The sequence below is a fragment of the Cucurbita pepo genome, chromosome 11 (assembly GCF_057944985.1).
Source record: "Cucurbita pepo subsp. pepo isolate OVF chromosome 11, ASM5794498v1, whole genome shotgun sequence".
NCBI lineage: Eukaryota > Viridiplantae > Streptophyta > Magnoliopsida > Cucurbitales > Cucurbitaceae > Cucurbita > Cucurbita pepo.
Window position 1 is genome coordinate 563017 of NC_141808.1, and position 26935 is coordinate 589951.

The 26935-nt window shown below is 34.3% G+C and overlaps 6 protein-coding genes, 1 long non-coding RNA gene and 1 other non-coding gene across 16 annotated transcripts; 2 read left to right on the forward strand and 6 right to left on the reverse strand.

Moving 5' to 3' along the window:
- Positions 1-2097: 2097 nt before the first annotated feature.
- On the reverse strand, positions 2098-5175 carry LOC111805379 (uncharacterized). Of its 5 annotated transcripts, none has more exons than XM_087128442.1 (5): positions 4723-5175; positions 4595-4653; positions 4080-4127; positions 3064-3127; positions 2098-2856 (listed from the first exon to the last, which is right to left on the reverse strand). In XM_087128442.1, the coding sequence occupies exon 5, from the start codon at positions 2813-2815 to the stop codon at positions 2279-2281; it is 537 nt and encodes a 178-aa protein (XP_086984568.1). In that variant the 5' UTR covers positions 2816-2856; positions 3064-3127; positions 4080-4127; positions 4595-4653; positions 4723-5175; the 3' UTR covers positions 2098-2278. The 5 variants fall into 5 exon arrangements, with proteins under 5 accessions (XP_086984568.1, XP_086984567.1, XP_086984569.1 ...); XM_023690445.2 differs by having other exon boundaries at positions 2822-2856; XM_087128441.1 differs by lacking the exon at positions 4080-4127.
- Positions 5176-5400: 225 nt separating this feature from the next.
- On the reverse strand, positions 5401-12568 carry LOC111805378 (uncharacterized). Of its 2 annotated transcripts, none has more exons than XM_087128439.1 (12): positions 12394-12568; positions 11787-11976; positions 11608-11682; positions 11105-11211; positions 10429-10489; positions 10057-10116; positions 9900-9974; positions 9178-9330; positions 8462-8516; positions 7423-7545; positions 6693-6919; positions 5401-5785 (listed from the first exon to the last, which is right to left on the reverse strand). In XM_087128439.1, the coding sequence occupies exons 1-12, from the start codon at positions 12423-12425 to the stop codon at positions 5762-5764; spliced, it is 1182 nt and encodes a 393-aa protein (XP_086984565.1). In that variant the 5' UTR covers positions 12426-12568; the 3' UTR covers positions 5401-5761. The 2 variants fall into 2 exon arrangements, with proteins under 2 accessions (XP_086984565.1, XP_086984566.1); XM_087128440.1 differs by having other exon boundaries at positions 11843-11976; positions 12394-12535.
- A 194-nt stretch (positions 12569-12762) lies between these two features.
- On the forward strand, positions 12763-12834 carry TRNAD-GUC (transfer RNA aspartic acid (anticodon GUC)). The gene has a single exon. It is a non-coding gene; the product is annotated as a tRNA-Asp (tRNA).
- Positions 12835-13498: 664 nt separating this feature from the next.
- Positions 13499-15376, reverse strand: VATG3 (vacuolar ATP synthase G3). 2 transcript variants are annotated; one of them, XM_023690850.2, is made up of 4 exons: positions 15109-15376; positions 14924-15024; positions 14717-14862; positions 13499-13772 (listed from the first exon to the last, which is right to left on the reverse strand). In XM_023690850.2, the coding sequence occupies exons 1-3, from the start codon at positions 15194-15196 to the stop codon at positions 14725-14727; spliced, it is 327 nt and encodes a 108-aa protein (XP_023546618.1). In that variant the 5' UTR covers positions 15197-15376; the 3' UTR covers positions 13499-13772; positions 14717-14724. The 2 variants fall into 2 exon arrangements, with proteins under 2 accessions (XP_023546618.1, XP_023546617.1); XM_023690849.2 differs by lacking the exon at positions 13499-13772 and having other exon boundaries at positions 14563-14862; positions 15109-15373.
- Positions 13779-14390, forward strand: LOC111805685 (uncharacterized). Its single transcript, XR_015422844.1, has 2 exons — positions 13779-14106; positions 14198-14390. It is a non-coding gene; the product is annotated as an uncharacterized LOC111805685 (long non-coding RNA).
- Positions 15377-16344: 968 nt separating the features above from the next.
- LOC111805016 (U-box domain-containing protein 31) lies at positions 16345-18262 on the reverse strand. Its single transcript, XM_023689873.2, has one exon. The coding sequence runs from the start codon at positions 17742-17744 to the stop codon at positions 16419-16421; it is 1326 nt and encodes a 441-aa protein (XP_023545641.1). The 5' UTR covers positions 17745-18262; the 3' UTR covers positions 16345-16418.
- Positions 18263-19127: 865 nt separating this feature from the next.
- LOC111805836 (protein SOB FIVE-LIKE 5) lies at positions 19128-20661 on the reverse strand. The gene is made up of 4 exons (XM_023691078.2): positions 20178-20661; positions 19678-19767; positions 19516-19573; positions 19128-19431 (listed from the first exon to the last, which is right to left on the reverse strand). Exons 1-4 carry the CDS (start codon positions 20514-20516, stop codon positions 19412-19414), a joined length of 507 nt encoding a protein of 168 aa, XP_023546846.1. The 5' UTR covers positions 20517-20661; the 3' UTR covers positions 19128-19411.
- Positions 20662-24354: 3693 nt separating this feature from the next.
- LOC111805190 (uncharacterized) lies at positions 24355-26931 on the reverse strand. Of its 3 annotated transcripts, none has more exons than XM_023690127.2 (3): positions 26790-26931; positions 25531-26240; positions 24355-24598 (listed from the first exon to the last, which is right to left on the reverse strand). In XM_023690127.2, exons 2-3 carry the CDS (start codon positions 26219-26221, stop codon positions 24594-24596), a joined length of 696 nt encoding a protein of 231 aa, XP_023545895.2. In that variant the 5' UTR covers positions 26222-26240; positions 26790-26931; the 3' UTR covers positions 24355-24593. The 3 variants fall into 3 exon arrangements, with proteins under 3 accessions (XP_023545895.2, XP_023545894.2, XP_086984474.1); XM_023690126.2 differs by having other exon boundaries at positions 25523-26240; XM_087128348.1 differs by having other exon boundaries at positions 25523-26233; positions 26790-26930.
- Between the last annotated feature and the right edge of the window lie 4 nt (positions 26932-26935).

Consider the following 26935-nt stretch of genomic DNA (forward strand, 5'->3'; position numbering starts at 1 on the left):
CCCCCTCTTTTGAATTATGGACATTGCTTTTTAGATTTAAAATATGTTGACTTTATATTTTTAATAAATCTTAGAAATTTAATCCTTCAAAATTATTTTTATCTAAATTAATTAAATAATAATATTTTCATTGCGTGGATATGATTTTATAATTTATACAAAATGTTAATCGAGAATATGTTTTTCAAAAATACAATGAACAAAATTAAATATTTATAATCAAGCTTTAATTAATTGGTTAATGTGGGTTTTCTTTTTGGGTATGATTGATCAATTATATGAATGTCACAATTGTTAGAAATCTAGTATATTGTGCAGAGGCACATGCATGGTTGAAAGGGTAATGTATCAATATACTACAATATATCCTCTCTAAATTAAAGTATATAGATTATGATAAAAGGGAGAAAGATTTTGTAATCTTGATTTTACATCTTTTTAAACAATAATTTAAGATTTAGTGAATGATGAATGTGCAGAAAGTTTTTTGGATTATGAATTTGTTTTTATGTATTCATTCTATTCAAGGAGATATGTTTTTGATGTTGAAATACACTATAATAATATATGTGGAGTTTCTTTAGTGTATATATTATTGAATTCGTTGTAACAGGACGAGTATATTCTCATAGCTTGAATTATAATAGCTTAAAAAAGTTGAACGAAAATAAATTAAAGCTCGTGAAGATGTGTATCAATCTTTTCTTCTATATTTTAGGTAGGGGGTATGCATTGAGTTGGTCGAATTAGAGAAATTTCTTAGACCAACCCAGAAACTTGGGTTGGTCAATCTATATATTCTTAGTTTGGCTCGAGGTGGATCGTAGTATGGACGAGGTCCTCTTTGTTATTTTACAAAATTTAAGGAAAAAAAGATAGAATAAAAAGTAAATCTCCTTTGAATCTATTTTTGTTACCTACATAAAAAAGGCAAATAAAAGGGGAAATTTTCATCTAGTGATGGACCACACCACACCACACCAGCTCCTTCGCCGAAAGAGACAGAAGTTCTTTCTATCTCATTTGTTTTTTTTTTTCTATCGATTTATTAAAACTCCAAAACATAGTGAGTAGAAAATTATTTGTGAAAATTTTTCTATATGTGATTTTATTACCGTTAGTAATTATTCTTTATATAAAAAATCAAATTATTCCTATAAATATCTCAATAATAAAATATAACTATATTTTATATGTATGTATTTGCTCCTATGAAAATTTTATAAATATTTATTAGTCAACCTAAAATTGTTTCAATTAGCTATTATTTTAGATTCAAATAAAACTTTAAATAAAGATAATATTATTTTAATTAAAATTTTGCATTGACACATTACTTAGTAATGCATTTTAATTAGTATGAAACGAGTATTTGATTATATGATAAACAATTCCTAATTTAATTCTCAATCTTCTTAATAAACAATTTTTTTTATTCTTAATTCAAACAACTTCTAGCATAATTTTTGTTCCAATTCTTAGCGAGTAAATTTGTTGTTCGAATTTTTATTTCTAACTAACAGACAGAAATTTACAGACTTTTTAAATATTTTTGTAATAAGTTGTAAATTGTAATACTTAAAGAACTACAAAAGGACTGGCACCAAACAAGCAACTTGCTAATTATTTAATTTTTGAAAAAGGGTTCAGTTCATTGATGTCAGAGAGTTTTTAACGTAAAAAGGTTTGGTTTTTTGTTATTATTATATATATTTATAAAAAAAAAAAAGTGGTCAAAATAGAATTTTTATTGAGATGCATTTTGCAGGCAAGAGCATGGGTTTCAGTGATTCATGTGCACGCATCGCCCAAAAGATACCTCCAACAACATTTCAAAATCCCTTCCTTTTTATTTACTTTTTATACTTTTTGTATTAAAGAATTATTGGTTTTTGATAATATTTAATAATACTATGAACCCTCCTAATTGGTCAAGAACATCCTTATATGTTGTTCTTTGTCAATTTATGAAGAGAATTAGTCAATTAGAAAGAATAAAATGTATTGACAAACGGAATCAGCGGTTAAAAACACCATTAAATAATCTTCTTAATTTACCAAGCTACCTTTATTTCGGAGACCAAAGTAAAATTGAAGAAAAAGAAAACAATTTATTTTTAATATTTTTCAAGGGAGCTGCCTTTATTCAAAGAAAGAAAAAGAGCATTAATATTTTCTTCACTTCCAATGCGTATGATACAAGGCGTTTTGGGCTGTAGTAATTTTTTTTTTTTTTTTACTTTTTCCTTTTTAACTTTTACGTAAGCTTCTTTGACGGTTATTGCATGACGGCAAAGATCCGGCAAAGATCCGAAAGTCTGGCCCGAAGACCCACGGACTCCATCCACAACCAATCATTTTCTCTCAGAACCATATGGCGGCGGCTGAGAATCCGGCCGAGCTGATCCTTCAATTCCCGGTTCTGGATCATCAACCGGTTCACCTCATTAGTCAGATCTTCCAAATGCCTCTTTTTCCTACACCGTGACCGCCGGGCTGACTCCCGATTTGATATCATCCGACGCAGCTTCCTCTCGTCGTCATTGGTTGAACAAGCTGCCGAGGTCGGCATCGAACCCTGTGAATCGGAACCGGAACTTGGAGGCCCGTCGTTGACTAGAAAGAGTGACAAAAGCTCTTGGATTTCAGTGGCAGTGAACTCCTCATGATTCTCAGGTACCTCACCCTGAAATCCAACTTCTTCCTCCATATTCAGGATTGACATGTAAACGAAACTAAACTGTGAGAGAGAGAACAAAGGGGATGAAGGAAGAGGAAGTGTTGGGTATTTATGGAAGAAATGGGAGAGACACATGGGACCCAATAAGGCATGAACCTTGGAGGAGTGAGCTAAACCTGCCCACGAAAGAAAAAAAAAACCAACTTTTATTGTAAAATAACACGTGATTTGTTTCATGAGAAAAATGTATGTTAATTTTGTGATTTCTTTCAAGTTTTCTTTTTTCTTTTTAATAATACATCCCCCTTTATATATATATAAGAGAAAATTAAAGAAGAATGAGGAAACAATAAAATCAATTAATACAAACCCAACAAACTTACGTTGTTTTCTTTAGACAGTTTTGTTTCCCCTATGATGATACCAGGTATCATGAAGATTTGTTTCCTACGAATGGACATATCAATAATTTCAGTTCTTTTGGATTATTATTTCTTTATGAACATATATATTCAAGAAACTAACTTATTTTTTAAAAAAATTATTACAGACGTGAAGAACAGTATTAATTTGGCAACACAAACCCTATAACTCAAACCATTTATATGAACAGAGCTAAGAGTAGTTTCGGAAACAAAATTAGAAAGGTGCTTTAAGGAACATCTGGCAGACAACAGAAGCATTACCAATGCTCTTCTACTACTACTCCTATTCATTTTTAGCTATGCCATTAGCACTTAAAGTTATGCAAAGACCCACATAATAAAAGACATGGTAATGTGGCAAAATATGCTTCCTGCTACATAATAGCAGTAGTTTTCTCAGACAAAAAAAAAAGAAAAGAAAAGAAATTTTATCTTTTATGGGGAGTTGTGCAGCGGTGGCAAGGTGCTGAACCAGAAATGTTGCTTTAAACTTTTAGACGGGCAGGAGAGAGAGAGAGAGAGAGAGAGAAGAAAGTAGTTGGGGAATATGAGATTGTGGTTTAGCTTAGTCATGAAGAGTCAAGAAAAAAACGACAGGGCGGGATGGAGAAGTCATGAAGGTTAAAAAGTTGAAGGGAGAATGGCATGGTGTATGGTTGAGCTCATGCCTTTGCTGCAACACAGTGTAAGCCAACGGATGAACAGTTGGATGAATGAATAAAAAAATTAGCCTAAAAAAGGAAAGACAATACCCCAAGCTTCATCAGCATGGTTTTGGAATACTATGGGCAACACCCATTGTACAAAAGTGCAGACCATAGTCCTTTTTCTTTTTCTTTTTACCTTTGCGTTTAAGGGTTTGTTCTTTTTCTTGTTCTGATTTTCACCCCGCTCTCATTAACCAGTACCCACAAGTTTGTCTAATGAGAGACTTGAAGAATTATATTATAGCTTCAAATCTAAAGAAGGCTAACCTATTTACTTGATCCCGCCAGTGTGGAGACCAACAAGGTGTATTTTGCCTACAAAGGATGGGAGGGAAGTCAAAGGATTTCAAACTGACTTCATAACATGTTAAAAAGTCTGTCTAACATTTTGATTTCAACCTGAGTTCAACAATGTCTGTCTAACATTTTAGTGATTTATTTACTCGAGATACACGAGCACCACATACTAGACATTGGCCATGGTTATAACCCTAGAACACATATATCCAGCCTACGAGAGCTAATTATATACTAAAAAGTATGTTTCTTTAATCCTATTTATTAGATCGAAGAGGGCAGCTTTTTTAACCCAACCATGAAAAGCACAGTTGGGGTTTCACTTAATCCGGAGCTTCGCCCATAGTTCAAGACATGGCATGCACAACACCAAATCTCAAGTAGAGAAGATTCCATAATAAATTTACAGCAAATGTTCCTACGGTTGTCTTTCCTAATTAACAATTAGTTTTAGCCTTTAGCATAAGCGAAGGGGTCAGGTTTACCGGTAATGGAGACTAACATGCAAGTTCTGCACCTCTCCCCTATAAATTGAACTTTTTACCTGTACGAAGTGAAGAAAATTAACATGGTATTACAACTTAGAAGCCAATGTTTTACACTGCATTTTTACCTTAACTAGACGCCCATGCCGCCAGGAACTTGAGATGTCGTCGTCAGGTACCCCTTTGCAAGTTACTTTTGTAACCCCAATGTAATACTGCCAAATCTGCTTACTTTTAACGCGTATCTCAATGCAAATACAACTTTTTATTGCACAAGTATTTCCAATCTTAGATGCGACAGAAAAGTGGGTAAGATACTCACTAAAGCGCTGTTCATACTTGGAATCTATGAATAGCTTTGTTAAGCATAGATTGCTCATGCGTTAGAGGCTCAAGCCAGAAAAATAAAGATAGGACCTTCAAGAATATGGCAACTCAAGCCTCCGTGTCCATAACAAGCTCTAAAAACTTGCTAATTAAGTATATTAATCTTGCTCAAACTAAAGCTATAAGATTAGAAACGAATGAGAATGAACACAAGTTCCAAGAAGGGAAAGAGTAATAAAATTTTGAAAATAGCTGAGACTTCAAAGCCGGGAAGGGAAGCGTGTTAAGTCTGTAAAAATCTAACAATTAAAACAAAAAAATTCCAGGAAATGAAAGATCATTTTATACACAAGATGATAGTTGTCCAGCCCCCCATTGGTAAAAGATATAAATACAAATTACAGAATAACTCCAACGGAGAAGCAATGCAAAGTGCTTTCCATCCATCTGTTGAACATAATATTTGGGAACAACTCAAATGAAAGATAGCTTGAACTTCGTTTAAATTACCCATCAGGAATTGAAATCTCTAACCTCCTATTGTCTTTGACTAAAAAAAAAAAAAGAAAGAAAAGAAATTGCGCCTGCTGCTAAGTAGGTGATTATGTTGAATCAAGCGCTTGCTACACAGTTAAATTCCACAAGATCTCTTCAGCAAGATTCCTCTCTATTACCCGACACAAAACTATGCAGATAACAACAATAATCCAAATACAATCAAATTTTACAAATAGTTCTTTCATGTTGTGTGCGTACAAGGAGTACCTCCCTGAAACTTTGGAGCCTTCCAAAGGTGAGTTCCACTTCAGTTTATATCTCAGTGACGGAAACCTATGATGCTCACAAGTTCACTGGCGGACTTCCCTGGTTGATGACTCTAGAAGTTAGTGATCATTATTACAGAATAGGTAATTCCATAACCAAAAGTGCAAGGAGTAAACCAAAAATAATAATAATAGTAATAAATAAATTGCAGCACCCTACATCTGATATGCCAATGTGGGTATTTTTCACGTACTACTAAAACTTAAGATGCATACTTTCGGCCAAAAAACCTAAGATTTATTTTGGTGATGAAATCATTTATTCAGGATTCATTCCCAATTATGCTGTTCCTCAACTTCCTCCCTTCCATAGTTTTCTTTTGTGCCTAATCAGTATCGAATATGCTAATAATTTAGTAATGAGCTTATTTTGTATACAGAGAAGTATTATAGTCTCAAAGAGATAAAATAACTAGTTTTCATTCTCAACAAGAAGAAAAAACAATTTTCCACCTTTTTTTTTTTCATGGTATCAACGCTTCTACATATTATATAAATTATGGGGAAAAAATTAGTTTCTTATTTCTAATTTTCCAAAATATTGGTGAAATTATTGTTTTCATTACTTTTTCTGATAAATGTATTTTTGTTTCTTTAAAAACAATTTTTTTTTTTAAAAAAAAGAGGAGAAATATACAAGAAAGAAGAAAAATAAATATTATCAGAACAATCCTACAAAATCAATACCAATCTCAATCTCAATCCCAATTTTGACATCTATAAACCACATCCCAGGATCAAAACCTCTCTCTTATTATCAAAGACATTTTAACAGAAAAAAGAATATGAGAAATAAGAGAATAGAAGAAACATAAATATTACCAGACCAATCCTAAAGAATCAATACCAATCTAATTCCCAAGTCTGACATCCACAACCCACCTCCTGAGATCAAATGTGGTGAAATATGGATAATGCGAAGTTACGATGGTTAATGATGAACTTACCTTGAACAAAAGATCGTGTGCGATGTATTCCCAGGGCAACGAAATGGACATCAAGCAACACTTGAGAGGTATCATCTCGTCATCAGAACTAGTGCTACTAGCAGCTGCATAAGCTTGTTTTGCAGCAACAGTTGCTACAGATGCTGCTTTTCTAACTATGGTGCCAATCCCAAATCCTCTCTTTGATACTACGGGTGAAAAGGGCCCAGAATCCTGCAGGCTTTGATCTGATATTATAATACAAACACATATAAGACAATAATTAGACAGATGAAATTAACTATCACCCATATGAAAAGAGGAATGGCATAATATTATTCACCCAATAAAATAACTTAAACTGCAATAAATCTTCAAATAATCCAATGCTCATTCTCTCACCCCGCTTACCAAAACTGATACTACAAATGTTATGTTACAACAATCGTAATAAATTAAGACTTTCCAGTAAGATAAGCTTCCTACGAGGATAACTTTTGGGGATCATTTGGTTCAAAACAAGATTTTTTTGACAAACTAAAAACAAGGAGAAGAATAAAAAATGCCTCATAACATCATAATGGTATCCGTCCCTTCTAATGGAGGAAGAGCCAGGGGGGTGTTGGGACTAACAAAAGGTGCAAAGATAATTTATCTTTAATTGCTATAGTTAAGGAAAATATTGTGTACTATTACTCAATTAGAAGAATAAAAGGCTTGATAACATTGAAAAGATTATTTCCTAACCTACCTGCAACACCAGAAACAGCAACTTCAACTTCCCCACGTCCTCCAGGTCCCTTCATGTAAATTTTGTCTGTTTTGCCAGAAGCATGACCAAGAGAGAGAAGGCTGCCAAATCTAGACTTGCCAGCTGTCAATAAGTGCAAGAGAGAAGAAAGACAGTGAGAAACTTAATCTCTTACCACCTAGTCTCTCTGATAAAAATAAACTTTGGAAAAGCAAACTATAAAAATCGCTTCTGCAAAAGGCTTCCGTAAGATACAAACCATATGCATAGACGGGAGTATACTACTATTGAACTATGATCCAGCCACCACATAGCAATAGTAAAATATCACTACAATAAAATATATATACATATTTTTTTATATATGATCGATATCAATCGATTCAACAAAGTTATCTCTAAGGGGATAACAAGCCACGCATTTATCCACCAAGTGTGAAAACCACATTAAATCTAATACTGTTTATCAGGAATTTCTCTCTTAGTCAATACTAATCATAAACAATTCAGCAGAAACGTCACATAAATGAAGTCTACCTTATGATGATAAGAGAACAAGATGGAAAATGAAAAGGAAAAATTGCATCACAGCCTTCTTTCAATTTCTAAGGACAAAAGAGCACATTGAAGAGTCCTCTAGTTTCTCTTAATGGGATATGTCCATCAAAGTGGTTGAAGAAAAGAGTTGCAGATAGATTGTATAGAGAAACTTCGATATTTGATTAATAAATATTAAAGAAAAAGGTATCAAGTGGAAGGCTAGCTTAAACTCTAGAATTAGTAGAAAAGGTCTGTGCTATTCAAACTAACGGACAAAACATCCACTATTAGCTCAGAGAATCAATAAGGCATTAGTTACTTACGTCATACATCCTATATCATACTGGGAAACAATGATTTGATGCAACAACCCATATCAACAAATAGGCTGGATAATTTGAACGAAGTAAAGTTCTTCCGCATTGAATAAGAATGGAAAACTCAGTACGATAAATGTTATGCCACATTGAAGAAAAAAAGATATTCTAGATATATATACCGTCATATGCATCTCGAACCATTTGGTAGCTGACAAATCCAGAGAAAAGAGTAATCTGCAGCATTTAGAACGATGTGAGTATCCATTATCCATTACTCATGAGGGGATCTCATGGATCATGTCAATACTCATATTTCGCAAAGTTCAAATCTTCCGCTTGCTTAAAAAATGCATTTACAGATCATTGAAAAGGAAAAAATTGACTTCCAAGGGAAACTAAATTTAGAATATTTAACGAGAACTCCCTTTTCTGCAAGATGGGTTACTAATAATAAGTATTCCCCATCATCCATATAGTCCATACAGTGTAGCTAGCACCCCCTTGAAGCTCTACAATCATTCAAGTAAAAACATCTATAAAGCTATCCAAATTATAAGAGAGAAGAAGAAAGCAGATGAAATTTCTTAAAGAGAGAAGATGAAGGAAGACCCTCCAAGTACTAGTCCTATCAATAAACTCTATAAATATAATCCTTTATGGCTCTACCATATGCCTCTTGGTTTGAATTACAATTTCACTAATGGCTTAGCTCAAGCAACTCAACATAAACAAGCATGAAGTAGGGCAACATGATGTTTTTTACATTAACATGAAAGTTTTATTTATAATTTTACAAGTGAGATTCACATGATCCGCAATGCTTGGACAATTCAGTAGCTCTTGACAATAAGTAAATAATAGTAGCAAGACAGCTGGAAAGTGAAGCAACGCAAACCTTGGAATCCTTCATACTTTGAGGATCAGAATCCGTACATGAGGCCATAAGATTACTAGAATTGCAATTTTCTGCATTGTCCTTTCCGGGAAAAGCTGCACCACCATGTGCATTGAGAAGTACACAATAGCAATGGTCAGTCTCTGTTAAGACCTGAATAATAAGAACACTGAAATTTCAACAAATGCAATGGTACCTTAAGTGTATAAGTAGTATGACTGACCAAAAGATTGTGCATGATTACATATGTTTAAATTTTTTCCAAAAGTTAACATTCAATTCTGGTTCAATGATTCAGCGTGTGTTTACATTAAAGGAAACAAATGCCTTATTCAGAAAGAAAAAAAAACATAAAAAACTATCATATATGGCCTACTAGTCAATTAGGATCAAGGTCAATAGTAAATGGCGTGGTGAGAATAGGTTCAAGTCATAGTGGCCACCTATTTAAGATTATCCTACAAATTTCCTAGGCAACCAAATGTAGTAGGGTTGGGGGAATATCGTGTGAGGTTAGTCGAGGCATGTACATTCTGACATTGAACTTCATGGATAAAAAAAATATACATATAAATTTTAGCACAGTTAAAACAGAGTCAGCAAATGCTTATGCATAGATCATGAAAACTTAATTCCAACAACCAATTACTTGCATATTTATTGAGTAAAAAGAAAAACAGACAAACAAACAAACTAGTGATGAGATTCATTACGAACATTACCACTGCATCAAAGGTGGAGTCAAAGTCATCAACTGCAAAACAAATATCTGGATATGCAGGTGTTGTCTCCACTTCCTGAATATAATTTATGATAAAGTCAAATTGACATTGATAGTATAGCATGATAGAGAATCTTTCTGGACAACAAATACTTTACCTTTTTAGAATCCAAATGAAAATTGACACGGCTAGGAGATGCATATACAGTCTTTACAACCTTCAGAGAGCCCCAAACCGAACAGAAAAATATAAATGATGAAAATAAAATTTATTAAAGGGCAAGACTGCATGAAACCACAGTTGAATGACCAGAAAATCAAATTACTTCTTGCAGCAAAAATCCATGGTTTTTATCAAAGGATCATTATAGTCATAAAAGAAGGTGAAAACCAAAGTACTAAATGTCGTCATAATACATAGCCAAGGTATATTTGTTATTACACCAACATCAAAAGTATGTGACCTTCCGGGCATGAGTTCTAGACAAAACATTAATCCAACAACTAAATAAGAGTGCACATGAAGATACCTTATATATAGGAGACAATGATGTAGTATGTCCAGCTTGATGATTTCGAAGAACCAGATGACTGAAGAAGGAATGAAATAAGAGAAAAGATCAATAAACAGAACAACAAATCAATATTGATGAAGCTTCATGGAAGAGGAATAAGGAAATAAACCTCAATAACTACATCACACACCAAATAGTATTTAACTAAACGGATTCTGTTTGTGTTGGTCATTTTCACAAAGGATGTTAAAAGATGATGTTACACTCCAAAAAGGTGGATTTTATAAAGTTTGTGGAAGAAAAATAGGCAAAAACATGAAACATTAGTCATTACAAGAATATGCATTGCATCCCTAACAAATTTATTCTAAACCAAAATAATTTGCTCCCATTCTTATAAGATGATATTGTGTATAAAGATGACACTAGTGAAAGTCACAAAAAGACTTGACCAGGTAACAGAAAAAAGGTTGAATACTGCAGAGAATTTTTCTTCTCAGTTCATAATTAGAACATATAAGAATTATGCAAAACAAGCAATCCTCCCAGAACATGTGATTAGCATGGTAATAAAAAATAATATGCCCACAATCATACTATTCAAACCTCTCAAGACATATGCAGGCAATGTGTTCAAGAAAATCAGACAAGTCTATTAAGAAAATAAAGAGAGCACATAAAAAGTCCATACCTGCAAATTGCCACAGTCACAGTAAATGAACTGTGAGCAATCAAGTTCAAATAAAATGAGCGCCTCCAATCAACATCTACTGAAGCATCTCCAACCAGATTATCCAACTAAATAACAAAAAAAAAAAAAAAAACAGCTTGTTATCTTGATAGCCTAGAGATATCATACCACAAATTACCGTGCTCTACTTGGTATGGTATAAACACTGTAAATGAAGACCTGCTAAGTCTGATTTATAGCAAGTATTGGCAACAATATTAATAATAGAAAAACATATAGCATGAACAGAAACAACCAAGGAAAACAAGGCACTCTCATTCTATTGTCATAATACAATATTTAGGTAAGAGTTTAATTTGTACAAATAACAGCACACATAAGATATTTACACGATAAAGGTGCTCAAAACACCAATCACTTCTAGAAAATGTGATAACATTGGCAAAGAAAAATAAATTCATTAAATGCATAAAACATCACTGCCTAGAATGGAGGTTGTGTACCTTAGATGCCCACCTGCGAACAAAATAAGGTGAGGTGCCTCCATTATCATCATCGTTCCCATATCCTTGAGATTTCTTTCAAAACATAAGTCAGAAAGTGTATTAGAACTTTGATACCGCGCTAAATAAATTAAAGGCTCTGCGACCAAGGAAAGCAGAAGACAATAGCAAAATTGTACCACTTTTCTAATAAAAAATACGAGATCGTCGTCTTGTCGCCCCCTTGATTCCTTACCACGAATAAAATACAAATCCATAACATCGTGCCAAAAACGAGGATCCATTTCTACATCCGAAGCATCTTGCTCATCAACCTCAGTTTGTCCTATTAAGTTGGAGTGCTTCTTAACCATGTTCAGCAATTCATATCTACAAATTTAATAACCAAATTACAAAAATAAACACGAAAAACTCATTAATTTCGTATGCTTGTGCTTAACTCCAACTTCAAGCAAAGCTTAAGCACTAATGGATGAAGCGGGATAGTTGAAGTAGCCGAAACATAACAATTATCAATTTATCCAATAACAATAACTTGTGCATCTAGACATCGATCGCGATTTATGACAACATCAAGCAAAATATAATTAATCGCTGCAGTCTCGAAGAATGCAAATGTATGAAAATCAAGATGATCAGCGAGTTTGCTAAGAACCGATTGATGCAGCCCGATTTAATGATCGGAAACAAGAATTTGAAGTCAAGAAACCGAATATACCAGTGGAGCAACTAAGAAACGAGGTTCAAAAGTCCCTAGTTAAAGAGAAGGTAGGATATCAGTCGCACCTGCAAGGAGTTTCTTCTCCATCTCCGAGCATTTCTCCCGGAAGCTTCTGCTTTCTCAAGATGAAAAATAATGTATAAACTAAAGGAAAATCGGTTTTATAAATAAGCTCAAGTTCTGGAATCTTAGTTCTGAGAGAGTTTTTGCAGTAGAAGGGAAGGGAGACGATCAAGCCCAGGAGGAATTTACTGACCAGGTGGCGCGGTTTCTTTTCTGGGAAATGCGGTGCGTTGGAGTCGGATGCTATAGCAAAAAATGCATCGTTACTTCCAATAGAAATTTTCTGAAATTGCCGGGTGACCCGGGTTCGATACCCGCCAACAGCTTTAACAAATTATAATTATTTTAACATGCACCTCCATTTCGACGAAGTCGTTGTAGTATAGTGGTAAGTATTCCCGCCTGTCACGCGGGTGACCCGGGTTCGATCCCCGGCAACGGCGATCTTTTTATTTTTTGGAAACAAAAGTAATTAATTGTTTATTGTAGCGTTCTAGAATCAATCCTGTTGTAGAATAGTGGTTAGGCTTTTTTGGTCTGACACCCGAGCGACTCCGGTTCGATACCCCCAAAAACTGCGAATGTTTTTTTTTTCAATCTTAACGAAGAAAACTTAATGTAAAATATAGTATATATTTTTTAATAAATATAAAATATGATTCTGTTTTAAAAAATAAATATTTTAATTTAAACTCTGTTCACAACATGGTCTTTGAGGTAAAGTGTATTATTAACCACAAATCATGGCAAAATTAACCATATTTCAAAAAATGAATAATAAAATTCAATTTATAATATCAATGTTGAATGAGTTTTTATTTCAATTCTCATAAAAATAAAAATAAAAATAAAAAATTCACACATTTTTCTTTTCATTGTGAATTATTTAGATTTAGATGTTGATCTCCTCTTAAAATAATTATTTAAAAATGTGAATACAAAATTTAATCACGAAATTAGGTTGGTGGCATTGAAGCACGTGAAATGAACTTAAAAAGGTAAATGAAGTTTCTAGAAATGAGTTCATACAATGAAATAGAACGTTTTTTGGGGTTCGGACACTCTCAATTACCTCTATCTCAAAATGAAAAGAAAGACATAAATGTTAGATCAGTGGCGTATTGAATAGGTTAAATCCAAAACAAAACAAATCAAAACAAACATAAAAACGTGGAAGAAGAAAACCATGGGCTGCATTACTTCTTCCACATATGAATACAATTTTAATACTACAAATTTTTATAAAATGAAAGGGATTGCTGTGTGTGTGCCGGCCAATCCAATTCCTTGTCGACAAGGTTGCTTGCTTCTTCGCTTCTTTCCAGTTCCCAATGTTGCATGCTTACTTTTATAGATTCCACCCTCAATTATCAACCTCCAACTAACAACCACAATAAAAACATTGAATGCCAAAACAATAACATATTAATTATGTAATATAAACACTCCAAAAAAAAGGAAAAAACAAAACAACCATAATTAGCGTGTAGGGCGTCATCTCCATAAATCCCCCGTTTCACCCGTTTCTATTCAATTGTGTGTTCAAAAGCTCCAATTAGAATCCTCCCGTCGTCTCCATTGTAACCACGAAAATGTCGAAGCTCGCGGCTCTCTTCACCATTGCAGCACTCCTTACAATGTCCCTCATGCTGCCGTCCTCCGAGGCTCGTCCCATCACTACTCTCACTGCCACTTCTGCCGTAATCGCCAATCCGGTAACATAAAGTTTCATATCTCCGTTTTAATTTCGGATTGATTATATATTGTTAAATTAAATTTGATGGTTAGTTCACGTATCCCTCCAAGGTCGTTGCTGAAGAGGTTCGTAAAGACGGGCCATGCGAGGGACGGGAGAAAGACGACTGCCTGATCAGAAGAACCTTAGAGGCTCATACTGATTACATCTATTCCGGCGACACTAAGCCATGAATTACTTATCTTTTTATATTTTCTCTCATTATATAATTATAATAATTAAGGAAAATCCTTTTCTGTTTGATTTACAAACAAACTGACTGCTGATTCGATTCAGTTGGCTGTCCCCACAGCTTCCGTAACAAGAATTAGTTAGGAAATGGAAGCGGTTAAGATTAATAACCGTAACGTAGGTTGAACTTCATTGAATTTCGTCAAAATAAAATAAAGTGACACGGAATTATTAGAGTAGAGACTAAGAGAAACACATTGAATTACTTTCATACCATCCAAACGTGTGGTGACAGATAATGGTTGAGTGATCACAATAAAGAAATTACATTTTGAATAAATTTATAATTAAAATAAACGAAGCAATTTTAATTTAAAATAAATTTGTTTACGAATTACCCGTTGTTCTAAATTCTGGGAGAGGCAACATATTGGAGAAGCATATGAACGACATCCTTTGAAACTCGTTCGGATGATTCTTTCAAATTCTGGATCTTAACCTTGGTTTCATCTTCCAGCCGTTGCATATAGGACCCAGAATTTGTCTGCGGTTATAATAATTTAAAATCAAAATGTTTTTGAAACAAGATTAAGATTAAAAATTACCTCAGAGAGTTTGTTCTGATATTGAGCCTCCATGTGGGCACGATATTGGGCCACTTCCCTTTCAGCTTCATCTTTAGCTTGTTTCAGTCTGGCCATCTTCTCTGCCACACCAAAAAAAAAAAAAAAAAAAAAAAAGTGTTATCCAAAGGAATTTGTGAAATGATTATAGAAGTAGAAGAGTATACTGTTTCTAGCGGTGGATATGACTTGCTGGGCATCTTGTTCTGCAGATAATAGCATTTGAATGCCACCTTGTCCTCGGAATGACTCCATTATTGCTGTCTCTAATGATATTGGTTTCGATCGAAATGGCCTCTAAAGGGATTCATATTACATACTCGATGTTCATATCATCCATCACTTTCCAAAAATAACTCACAAAATCCTCCATGTTTTAAGGGCTTTAGTTTCAGAATCGGTCTATACAAACTTTAATCCACCCAAATTCCGGCGAATTTTTATTCTTATTTTCGATTAAATTATAAAAAATACTCTCCCCTCAGCCTACATATTTAATGGATTAGACAATAAAGAGTCCAAGATAATTGGAGGACTTACATTGAAGATAACTTTTTTTTTTTTAAATTAAAAAAAACACTTGCCCACGCATTGAGCTGGCGGAGATTCTATTCAGCAGAATTTTTTAGAATAAAAATAAAATCAGAGAGGAATATATTAATTGTGGTAAATAAAATAAAGAAAAAGAAAGGAAAAAGATGATGGATTTGGTGGAAAGAACACATGATTTGTGAGAAGGTAAAGTTGGGGAAGGTGGCATTTGGGTGGGTCACGAGTAACGTACTCGTGTCTGATAATTACCCAACCTCCCTCCATCTGCACTTGCTCTGCACGTGACTGTAATTATAACATTATGCAATCGTTAAATTTAATTTATTAATTTCCCCAAACTCCGTGCTGCTAAAAAGGAAACCAAAATACAAAATACAAATTACAAATTACAATTACACGTTTACATCCTCGGAGTCGACGACGCATTCTCACGTGCCAAACACTGGATGGTCAAACGCACAGTAAACAATAATAAAATTCACTTTTCAAACCCATTATTATTCTATTTCTCATTTGTTTCAAATTATTAAATCTCTTCTTAAACAGAGCCCTCTGAGGCCGCAGGCTCAGTCTGGGTTTATTTTAAATGGGCAGAGTTTTTCAAACAACTCGGTATCAAAATTAAAGGTAGAAAATTTTACTTTTTGAAAAGTAAAAATGTTTGCATTAAAAATACAATTTTATCCGAGTCTTTGTCCTGCTTTTCTAACACTTTCCTCTTTCTCGGTCAAAGCTTGGCTGTATTTCAGGATTCTTTGACCACAAAAAAAGAAAAAAAAAAAAAAAAGTATGGTCGCCGGGATAGAATATTCCGGTCATCAAACCCTGCTTATCGCGTTCATTCAGAAGGCTATTTCAATGGTGCATAATATTTTTTATAAATGAAACAAAAGGTGGTTTATGGACAATTTTGAGAAGCTATGTTTTATTGTATAGTTCTCGTAAGCTTACATTTAGAAATGAAGATAGAATCCGGGTAATTTAGACTACACAATTTCAATAGCTCTGCAGATCTCTGTTTCAGTTCTGGATTGAACCCACTTTGGATCACAAGCAGCAATTTTGCCGCTAATCCCGCCTCCACCGCGAGCACCGAACATTCCTCCGGCGCTAGCTTGAACACCGCCCACAAAATCGATAGCGCAAATCTTGTACAAATCTCCGATACTTTCATTAACAATTTCACCAAATTTCTAACTGTATCTTCACAATTCTTCAACGCTAATCTCCCCTCTGGAAGGGACGATAAAACGTCGAGAATATAAAGCGCTGACTCCAAGCTTTCGGCGTTTAAGCCGGAGAGAGCGCCGCCGAGTTTCGCGACGGCACCGATGCCAACGAGTTGCTTTCTGATTGATTCGTTTGAACAAAGCGTTCGGAGTAAAGTGAGTGCGGCGGTTACTCCGTTTGGATGTCTTTGATCCTTCACCATTCTCAACAATCCGACGAGGAGACTTAAACTCGAAACGTTCTCTATTGTTGAAGCATCGCCCTCCGTCAACATCTTGATGAATTTGGTGCAATTAATCTTGGTTTCGATGGACCCTTCGTTTAAAATATCTGCAATTAGGGATATTCTGGTGGGTTGAATCAGATTCTTCTTCAACTCCGAATTCAGATCCAAATTGACGAGAATCCCCACGCCTTCCGACCCAACTGCGTGGGAAGTGAAAGAACCCAAAAGAGAGGAGATTAGAGCAACACCGCCGTTGTCGACCACCATCTTCTTGGCGGAGGAATGGGCGGTGACGACATGTCGGAGATCCTTAAGGGACTGAACCCTAGCTTGGCCCTTGACCTTCTTCAACGAATCCAAGAGCTCTAAAACTCTCCCCTGCACGTCCTCTGATCTCTTCTTCAATGCTAAGTACTTCTGCGAAAACCAGGTGTGAATCAGCTGGTGAAGGGTCCGATTCGGTGTGACAGAATCGTCCCAAAGCTCTTGCATTGTTGTGGGACAAGTCAAGTGGCCTAAAGAGAACCATTTGAGAATGTTGGACCGCTCGTAGGTCTGCCCGGAGCAGAGGGTGACTGGATCTTGCATGGGCTCGAGCGAGATTGGACAAATGAACACCGATGGGACCTCTATGGACGACTCCAGCTCTTCAATCATCTCCTTGAGATCCAATTTCTGGGCACCGCCAAGAATGCCATCTTTGACCACAGTTTGGAGATCTAGAATGTGTGCACCGCAGCCGACGAGGAGCTTGGGATCCCGTTGTGTACAAATGGAGGGGTGGTAGATGGGCATTTTAGAAAACTGCGTGTTGTGAAAACTGAAGATGAATCTGAATGTGATTAAAATGGTATATAAACAGAGGAAAGTTGAAGAAGGGAGAGCAGAGGAACGTGTGGGAAGGAAAAGTAAGAAAAAGCGAGGAAGAAAAAACAGAGAGAGAGAGAGAGAGAGAGAGAGAGAGAGAGGGAGAGGGTAGCGATGCTTTGGGAGGGGTTCCTACGCTACACTGTCGCTCTCATTGACAATCACAGGCAGCAATGGTTGCTCACTTTGTTGCTTTTCTTTGCTTTTCTTTTTCCTTTTCTTTTCTTTTGTTGTGTGGTCAAAAGGGTATTATCTCCTTCTTCATCTTTACACTATCCACCACCACCACTACCATCATCACCAAAGCAAAGATGAAGGCGAGGGCGACCACATTTTTGGTTCCCCAATTCCAAAGCTTCCTCTTGAAGCTCTCAAAAAGGGGGAAATAATGAAAGTGGAGATCAGAAAATGATGACCCACATTTCATCCAACGCAGCGGAGGAAAGAAAGGAAGAAGAAAATGGATATTACCGGATATAATAACACCCTGTTTTACTGCACAACAAGATGACGGACCGTGCACCGCACGTGCACTTCGGTCTTCTCTTCTCTCTGCAGCACCAAAAGCAAAAGCTAAAGCAAATTATTAGTCCAAGAAACTGTGGTAGGGTCGTCTTTGGATTATTACTATTATTATTATTGACTAATGAAAGGCTTTAATTCATTCCCACAATTCACACGACACCACAAATCTGTCCCTCAATTATTCTGGTCAAATCCTTTGTACATGAAACTTAAATTAAATCCCCCCTTTAAAAGTATATTTTAAAAGCCTGAATTTATGTAATTACCTCAAATTGAAGCTCCAAAAGAGGAAGAAAAGTATAAATGAGGGGAGGGAAGGGAAGGGAAGGGAAGGGAAGGGAAGGGAAGGCAAGGGGCACGGTCTTCGGAGGGGATGGTAGAAAAATTAAAAATAAATAAATAAAGCAAAGGGAGAAGAGCGGGATTTTGGATTTGCCAAAACGAGGCACATATAAATTTAAACAAAAAAAAACAAAACCGGTCTTCTAGATCTCAGTACCAGTCAAACCTGCTGAGCTGGCACTGTTTACAAAGCCACGCTCTGGTGGGCCCACCTCTTCCCCTTCCCATTCCCCCTTCACAACACAAATCTCATCTCCTTTTCATTCATTATTTTTATATGTTTTTATTAATTTAGTATATATTTTCAACTCGTTCCAGCGACACGTGTGCATGGGCTTTGCTTTTGCTTTAAGAGCCCACTTCAATTCTTGTATGGGCCTATTCAGCTTTTTACTTTTGGGCTTCAATTCATGGTGGGCTTTGAGAGAGACAATGCTGCCCAAATAATCACAACTTAATATTATTAGTATTTAAAAGAAAAAGGCAATAAATAAATAGTGACAAATTCTCGCTCATATCTTTGTAATTTACACATCTTCCAAAAGGTGAAAACAACAATAATACAATAACTTCCCAAATAATTCAACTCTTTCCAATCAACTGCCCACATTGACAAGAAAGCCAGGGAACAAAATAATAATAATAATAATAATAACAATAATCATAATAATCCATGATCCTCGTGTCTCTATCATTTTCATTTACTTATTCCCGTCCTCCTCCTCCTTCTACTGTTCCTGAAAATCACCTGCACACACAAACGACGGTAAATTTGGAGCCTTACACGTACACAAACAGAGCTGTTTTTTTTGTTTTTTTTTTTTTTTTTTACCTGAGACATTTTTGGTCGTCTTTTTGGCAGAGGAAGACTGAAAAAAGCTCGTCGGTTTCTGCAATACACAGATATTTTTTTTTTTTTTTTTTTTTTGTTTGTTTAGTTTTTAGTTTGAAAATTGAAAGATTGGGATGAAGTGTTTTTTTTTTTTTTTTTTACCTTCCCATGTTGTTTTCGAGAATGGGTTTGTGAGAATTCTTTTACATTCTCCACCAAACCTTCATTTCTATATGGATTCGTCTCTCTCGTCTGTAAACAACACAACCAAAAAACGTGACTGACAACAAATTATTGACAGCGACAACTAACATCTTACATTTTTTTTTTTTATATCATTCACAATTCTAAATTCTTAGTACATTCATAATTTATTTTGTTCCTATGATATGACACTTTTTTTTTAACCAAAAAAAAAAAAAAAACAATTTATGCCTAAATTCAGTGGATTTTATTTTATGCCACTATATTAATACTACTAACTCTTTACATTAATGAGAAGTCCTTATCAACTCTTGGTTTTAGTGCTTTTTTTTTCTTATATTATATCAACGTGAATTTTAGAAAGTTATACATTCAAAATTTAAAAACAAAATTCAATCTAAATTGATTTAATTATAAAATTTTAATGTGAATAAGAGATGAGGAAGAAGCAAACCGACCTTGGAAAGCCCAAAAACAGGGGAGCTTGCAGTGTCATCAAGGCAAGAATGTTTGTTCCGCCGCCCCATTTCCTCTTTCCTCTTACTTTTGGCCGCCGCGGCTTTCCCCGCATTGCGCCCTACTGACTGGCAATTCTCCTCAGAATACCCATCCCTCGGCCCCGACGACGCATCCGAAATCATGGACAAATCCCCTTCTTCCTCCTCCTTCCCTCTGCCGCCGTAATCCACGGCACTCGGTCGGAACCTCCCCTCCGTCTGAAACGACTCCTCCAAATACATTGTCCACCCCGATTCACAGGCAGTGTTGTTACAATGGGAACCCGAAAAATGACTCATTCTGAGAGAGGAAGACAACTGAGCATTGAAACGGAGGTTGTTAGATTACAAAATTAGAGGGTGGGTTTGGTTAGCTTTATAGAGTAAGGTATTTGGGGGTTAATGATTGGGAGACGCGACCCACCTGGATAGGTAAATGGAAGGCGGCCCCAAAGTATTAATAAACATTGTCCCTTCCCCAAATTATTTTCCTCTCTCCCTCCTTTTCTTTTCCCCCTTCCAATCCCAACTATTCAATTTCCATGCCAGATTAAAACACATACACGTGTATCGTTTTATATATATATATAATCTATTTATTCCCCATTTATTTAAATGTAGCCTAGGTCTAAATATTATGCCTCAAATATATGCTCCTTTTTAGAAAACTTTAATGATATTTGAAGTTGTTAGGAGAAAGTTGAATGATACATTTTGAATTACAAATTAAAATTTCCAATAAATCACACCTTTTGTCTCTTATGAACCCATAAATTTCATGCATTTTTAGGACCGTAACTTTATACAAGATAGTCTAGTTAAAAATGGTTTTTCCCTTAATGTATTATTGAGGGGTTTTCTTCGGATATTAAATATTATATTCATATAGGTGGTTAAAAAGTTGAATACTTTTTTTTATAAAAAAACTTTTGGTTTGGTTTGGGTGCAATGATTGAGGATGAAATTGAAAAACATGTTTGTAGGATTAAAAAGGTAATAAAGTAGGTAACAATAAGATTCAATGCTTGTTTATTAGCTGTATATACGTAAATTTTCCGTAATTCAAAGCTTGCCTTCTCTCTACTCTTCAAAACTATCACTTACTTGATATAAATATTTAATTTTACGAAAACATTCATAGCAGATTTAATCATTTAAAAATATATCTAACAACCCTAAAAAGATTTTTTTTTTTCCTTTTTTATCATTTGGACCAAATTAATTTTTCTTTAAAAATGTATTCAAATATGTTAATTAATATAATTTTTGTTATTAAATTTTAACCATTTCTTTTATAAAAAAAAAAAAAAGAAAATATATTAAAAGTAAAAAATTGAAGACAAAATTGGAAATTGTCCGAATAGTCAAATCCGCTGTGTATATTTGTCCATACAATTTTACCCAATCCGAGCGAACACTAGAATCATAGGATGGATACGGAGATTTTAAAGAGGACGCAACTCTGTTTATTATTATTATTATTATTATTATTTTAAAAAAATTATTGGACTATTTTTAGTAAATAGTTACTGTACTTTTCAATATTTTTTCTTTTGTTTTAAAAAACAATTCAATAATTAAAAACATTTAATCATCTCGAAAATGAATTAATAATATCATAAATAGCTATAAATTATAAATTCGAGATTGCATGATAAATAAACATTACTCAATCACTTTATTGGTACATGTAATAATTTTCTTTCATGATTCTTACGGATGGCTTACATAACCATTTCTAATTCTCATTCATACATATTTTTCTAAACTTTTTTAATTTGGCTTCATTTACCATAAATTTAAGTTTAAGATTTAACCGAAGAAATTAAAATTTTAAGATTAAAATTCACCACCAAACCAAACGTAGACATAAAATGTAAATTTACTATTTTCCTCCCTATATGTACAGGCACATGGGAGATAATAGTAAGTTTATAATAAAAAATAAATACATTAACACATCAAGTAAAAAGAGTAAAAATAAAGTAATAAAGTAATTTTGAATATATAAAATTTTTGTTGAATACGAATTATTACAAATTAGATTATTGACTCAACCACCTTAACTTTGTGGGCAAGAGATTTGAGGTGAAGATAAATTGTGTATTTATATAAGTTATTACCCATAGTAAAATAAATAAGTTAAATGGTTGGAAATCATATGATTAAACCACCGAACATGTCGTCATCATCAAATCTTAATAAAAATCAACCATATGATGACAACCCATTTTACGTCTTTATCAATAATAAAGAAACTATCGTTGTCTCATATCATAGACTATGCCATGTCATTAAATGTCGCATTTATCACTAAAGAAAATTATAAATACAAGTTATTTAGTAATATAAACGGTTGCTTCCAAAGATATATTCCGATGAAAAAAAGGACAAAACTGCGCTCTATTATATTTATGGATCACATTTGGTGGCCATGCATCACACTCTTCCAATAATTGTATTCCTCCTTTTTTTTTTTTTTCTAACACAAAAATTAAATTATTTAAATGCATTTACAATTTCAAAGTATCAGAAATGACAAAAATATTATTGTTTTTTTCTTCTTAATTTTATATATAAATAACAATTATAATACAAAAATAGACGTCCGGTCGTTTTCATAATCTTCCCACCCTCATCGATATGAAGTTGGCATATTAATTGAAGATGTGGATGGAAAAGTTCTTACACCTAAAATAAATAAATTATTATTATTTTTAATTAAAACAAAATATATTTTTTGAATGCCGTTTTCTTTATATAAGGAGGCTTGCATGCATGATGCAGTGGTAGTTTAGAGTCAGAGATTCATTTATTTTATTTTTGAATTAAAAATCATTGTAATTGACCAACCAGAGAATATATCCTTTAAAGAGTAAGAATATAATTTTTTATTTATTTAGTACTAGTAGTCCCCAGGACCCTTTAATAAATATTAAATAATATGGACTGTTTAAATTATTGGTTGTTGATTGGTTTAAATTTTGATTCTCTGTCACTCACTTTCACTTTCATTAAATAGAAACCATATAACATGCATTTAATTTCATAGGTTAAATCTGAGTACAAATTGGATATGAAAAAAAGAAAAGAAATGAAAAAACTATTTAAAACGATGATTATTGCACGAGTGTGAAAAAAAAAAAAAAAAAAAGAGAGAGAGGAAGATGTTGGCAATTTTGTTGGGGAGGAAATAAAAGGAGATATAGTAGTACATTTGAATATCTTTGATAGGGTCCATTTCCCTGCCCTCCCAACTTCTTGATGGACCATTTTCAGAAACAAAACAAATTAAATTAATGGACCAAACTCACTATTGTGGAGTGTAGGACATTGAATCCGATGTAGTCATTCCAATTAAAAATATATATAATATATTATTATTGTTATTTTGAGTATTCTCTTTTTATTTTTAAATCAACCCAATTGAATTGTACAGAGATCTGTCGACATGAAGCAAAAATCTTTTATACGTTTTCAAATTTTTGTTGATTTTTTAGATTTTTTTTTCAGCTTATATTTGAATATATTGTTGGATTTATTGAATTGATATATAAAATTTTGGGTATATTGCATGGTCTTAATTAAATTGGTTGGAAAATCCAATCCGGACCAAATGGATCACCAATAATTCTGAACACTGTTGCTCTGACAGGTCTCTAAAGTATCTCGAGGATTATATCATTATTAACAATCATTATTCCTTTTCAAAGTCAAAGTCAAACATGGCTCTTCCTCTTTGATTTTAAAGCAAAAAAAAAAAAAAAAAAAAAAATATTTTTTATTTTTTCTTTCGCAAATTAAATTTGAGCATATGTTTAGAAGTAGATCTACAAAGAAATAATTTTGAACTATTTAAAAAAAAAACAAAATAAAAAGTACAAAATAGGTCTAATAGGGGTCATGGTTTGTTTAATAATGATTTTTAAAAGTAATTTTCATAATTAAATAAAATAAACCAGTATTATATAAAATTAAATGGTTTGAGTACTCCAAATATGTCAATAATTTATTAGACATAAAATTAAAAGATTATATGAATACTCAAATTTATTGAAATTTGATAAGCTTATTAGATATACTTTTGAAAATTTATTTACTAACGAACAAAATACAGTTAGTAAGCTGAGGTAGAATCTACTGAAGATCATATCTATCAATCCAAAGATTCAAACATGAACATAAATCACAATTATGGTGAAATGTGTGGTTTTGATCAGTTTGTTTAAGTCCACTGTCCTATACAATATCTAGTGAGTACTCCATCTTTCATCTGCATATCATCACCATCCACTAGTGGTATTCACAGCAGTTCACCAGATAAGAACACAACATGAATATACTATTTCTTCTCTTCACACTCTTGAGGATAGATTCCTAACCTGTTACAAAAAAACAAAATTCAGGACACAGATCCTTCATTAAATCCTACTGAATTGAATTCAAAAGTTTTAAGTTGTTAGAATAGTCTAATAAACTGTACCTGTGGGCTTAGATAATGTGGGGCATAGATCCTTTATTAAATCCCACCACATTGAAGACTATAAATCGTTAGGTAAGTCTAATAATAAGCAGCACTACGTGTGGGCTTAGATATCAATTTAATTCACAACTTGGAAGCAAACAACACTTCCAACTTGTGGCCTATCATAATATATGTATCTCTCCAGGCTGATTCAGTTCATTTAAATCCTTTGTCCATGTGGCTTCAAGCTGGCCACTCATATGTTATCCTCTAAACTTACCCACACATGTGTTCAACTCAACAGCACTTCATTTATTTGATAGAAGCCCTTTGGATTTGGAGGACGGTCACAAATGGAATGGCTTGTTTTCAAGTGGTTCCAATAAGACATGTCATACACTTGAAACCGGACACTAAACCTCACTGTTCTGAAATCAAAGCATATGGGGTGGGGGAAAATGTGGCATAGGATGCCTTCACATGTACAATTGCCCCACTTGAGCAAGCAATTATAAGTAGGCACAAATGTTTGTGCAGCCTACATTACATACTATGCACCCACCACCGTCATAATACTCACCACCAACTCGCACTCACCACAACCATTCAAATTCTCATACCATTTTCACCTCTTATGTTTCACCATTCCATTCAACAATACTATTAAACCAACCTCCAGTTTTCTCAAACCACTAAATTATCATCCACCACCCTAAAAGTTTAAGCGCATAACATTTTCTAAATTATCAATACTTCAACCAGACAGACAACAGATATTGGATACGATAAGATAATGGAATTAATCACAAAGATAATTAAACCCAAGTAAGGAAATGCTCACCAGATTACCTTTTGAAAGTTCATCCTTCCTCACCCAAACCATTCCCACATTCCTCTGTTTTCGGGGAGCCCAACATTGAAGATTCCGATTGCCTTGACTACAGCCTCTGTGCACACCATTAGTCTTCGCTCTTTCAATTTCAGAACTCAATGAAATACCACTTAATTTGTTTTCCATCTCCTTCATCTCGTGGGTGTACCCAATTTCAGGTCGACATTGACCCTTTGTCCCTTCCTTTTCATCGATTTTTCTTACCCAAACATATTTCCTTCCCCCAGCCTTGCATTCCCTTTCTCGCATTTCCTCCTTCAAGTTCTCCTCAGGTGTTGGTGACGTTCTCTGCATCTCTTCCTTCGGTGCTCTAACGTTCATCTTGCGACCCTTCCTCCTAGATTTCTTTTCCTTCTCATCTTTCTCCAGCAGAGGCTCGCCTCCATCCTCAGTCTTCTTGCACGTCTCCTTCACATTGCGCGGATTACTCGCCGGCTCAGCTCGATAATACGTCTCAAACTTCCTGCTCCCGCTTCTGCTCCGAGAAGTAGCCTTTATTCGAGGCTTTTGAACCGCCGGCTTCTGATCATCCTTCTCCGCAGGTTCCGTCCGCTGAACCTTCTGTTGCTGTTCTTCCTTCTCTTTCTGAGGAGGATTACTGAAATAGTTGGAGGGTTGAGATGAAATCCTCCATCCCCATCCTTCCATCGCTAAATGGAACTGTATTCTAAAGACACATCGAGCACCCAAAATCACTGAACAAGAAATCCCAAATTCTGGAAGTATTTATTATTCACCCAATTGAATCTTGGAACGGAAACGGACTGTGACCATTTTTTCAATACCAATTTTGTTACTTGGAGAAGAATGTACGGCCTCAGCTTCAAGTCCAACAGATTCCCGATTTTTTTTTTTTTTTTTTTTTTTTTTTTACCGAAGAAAGATGAAGCATGGAACTAATCTAACCATCTTTTTTAACCATACAATTTTATCCATATTTTCAATTTTAATTTTATAGCACATTTTTGTTATATCCTAAAGAATCTACCAATCCATGTAAATTAAAAATAATTAATAAATAAAATATCCCTAAAAGTAAAATAATATAAATTCGAGCATGGTGACAACCTCCATAAACGTAAAGACAAGATGACTCCATCTATCAAACAATTACAAAAGACATCCTTATCATCTTGACAGAGAATGACTCGACAAGGACAACATGGAAAAAGCTGCAAACAATGCATATGGATGTAGAATGAGTCAAGGAAGCTACCTTCAGTTCGAGACTCGTAGTACGAATCAATAGACAACTTTGACATAAAGTCGACGATTCTGGTTGAGATCCATTCCTTAGACAACAAGGTGGAGGAGATCTCTTCCGCCAACAAATTCATTAGACAACAAGTTCAAGAATACGGG

Coding starts and splice junctions, on each gene's coding strand:
- LOC111805190 (XM_023690126.2), bottom strand. CDS start 26,221: ATGGAAGGATGGGGATGGAGGATTTCATCTCAACCCTCCAACTATTTC. Junction 24,599..25,522: donor AACTTTCAAAAGGTAATCTG/GTGAGCATTTCC, acceptor TTTTTGTAACAG/GTTAGGAATCTATCCTCAAG.
- LOC111805378 (XM_087128439.1), bottom strand. CDS start 12,425: ATGCTCGGAGATGGAGAAGAAACTCCTTGCAG. Junction 11,977..12,393: donor GGAGAAGAAACTCCTTGCAG/GTGCGACTGATA, acceptor TTAAATTTGTAG/ATATGAATTGCTGAACATGG. Junction 8,517..9,177: donor AAAGTATGAAGGATTCCAAG/GTTTGCGTTGCT, acceptor TAAATGCTGCAG/ATTACTCTTTTCTCTGGATT.
- LOC111805016 (XM_023689873.2), bottom strand. CDS start 17,744: ATGCCCATCTACCACCCCTCCATTTGTACACAACGGGATCCCAAGCTC.
- LOC111805836 (XM_023691078.2), bottom strand. CDS start 20,516: ATGAGTCATTTTTCGGGTTCCCATTGTAACAACACTGCCTGTGAATCG. Junction 19,768..20,177: donor CTGTTTTTGGGCTTTCCAAG/GTCGGTTTGCTT, acceptor TGTTGTTTACAG/ACGAGAGAGACGAATCCATA. Junction 19,432..19,515: donor GACGACCAAAAATGTCTCAG/GTAAAAAAAAAA, acceptor TTGTGTGTGCAG/GTGATTTTCAGGAACAGTAG.
- VATG3 (XM_023690850.2), bottom strand. CDS start 15,196: ATGGAGTCATTCCGAGGACAAGGTGGCATTCAAATGCTATTATCTGCA. Junction 15,025..15,108: donor CATATCCACCGCTAGAAACA/GTATACTCTTCT, acceptor TTGGTGTGGCAG/AGAAGATGGCCAGACTGAAA. Junction 14,863..14,923: donor ATCAGAACAAACTCTCTGAG/GTAATTTTTAAT, acceptor TTATAACCGCAG/ACAAATTCTGGGTCCTATAT.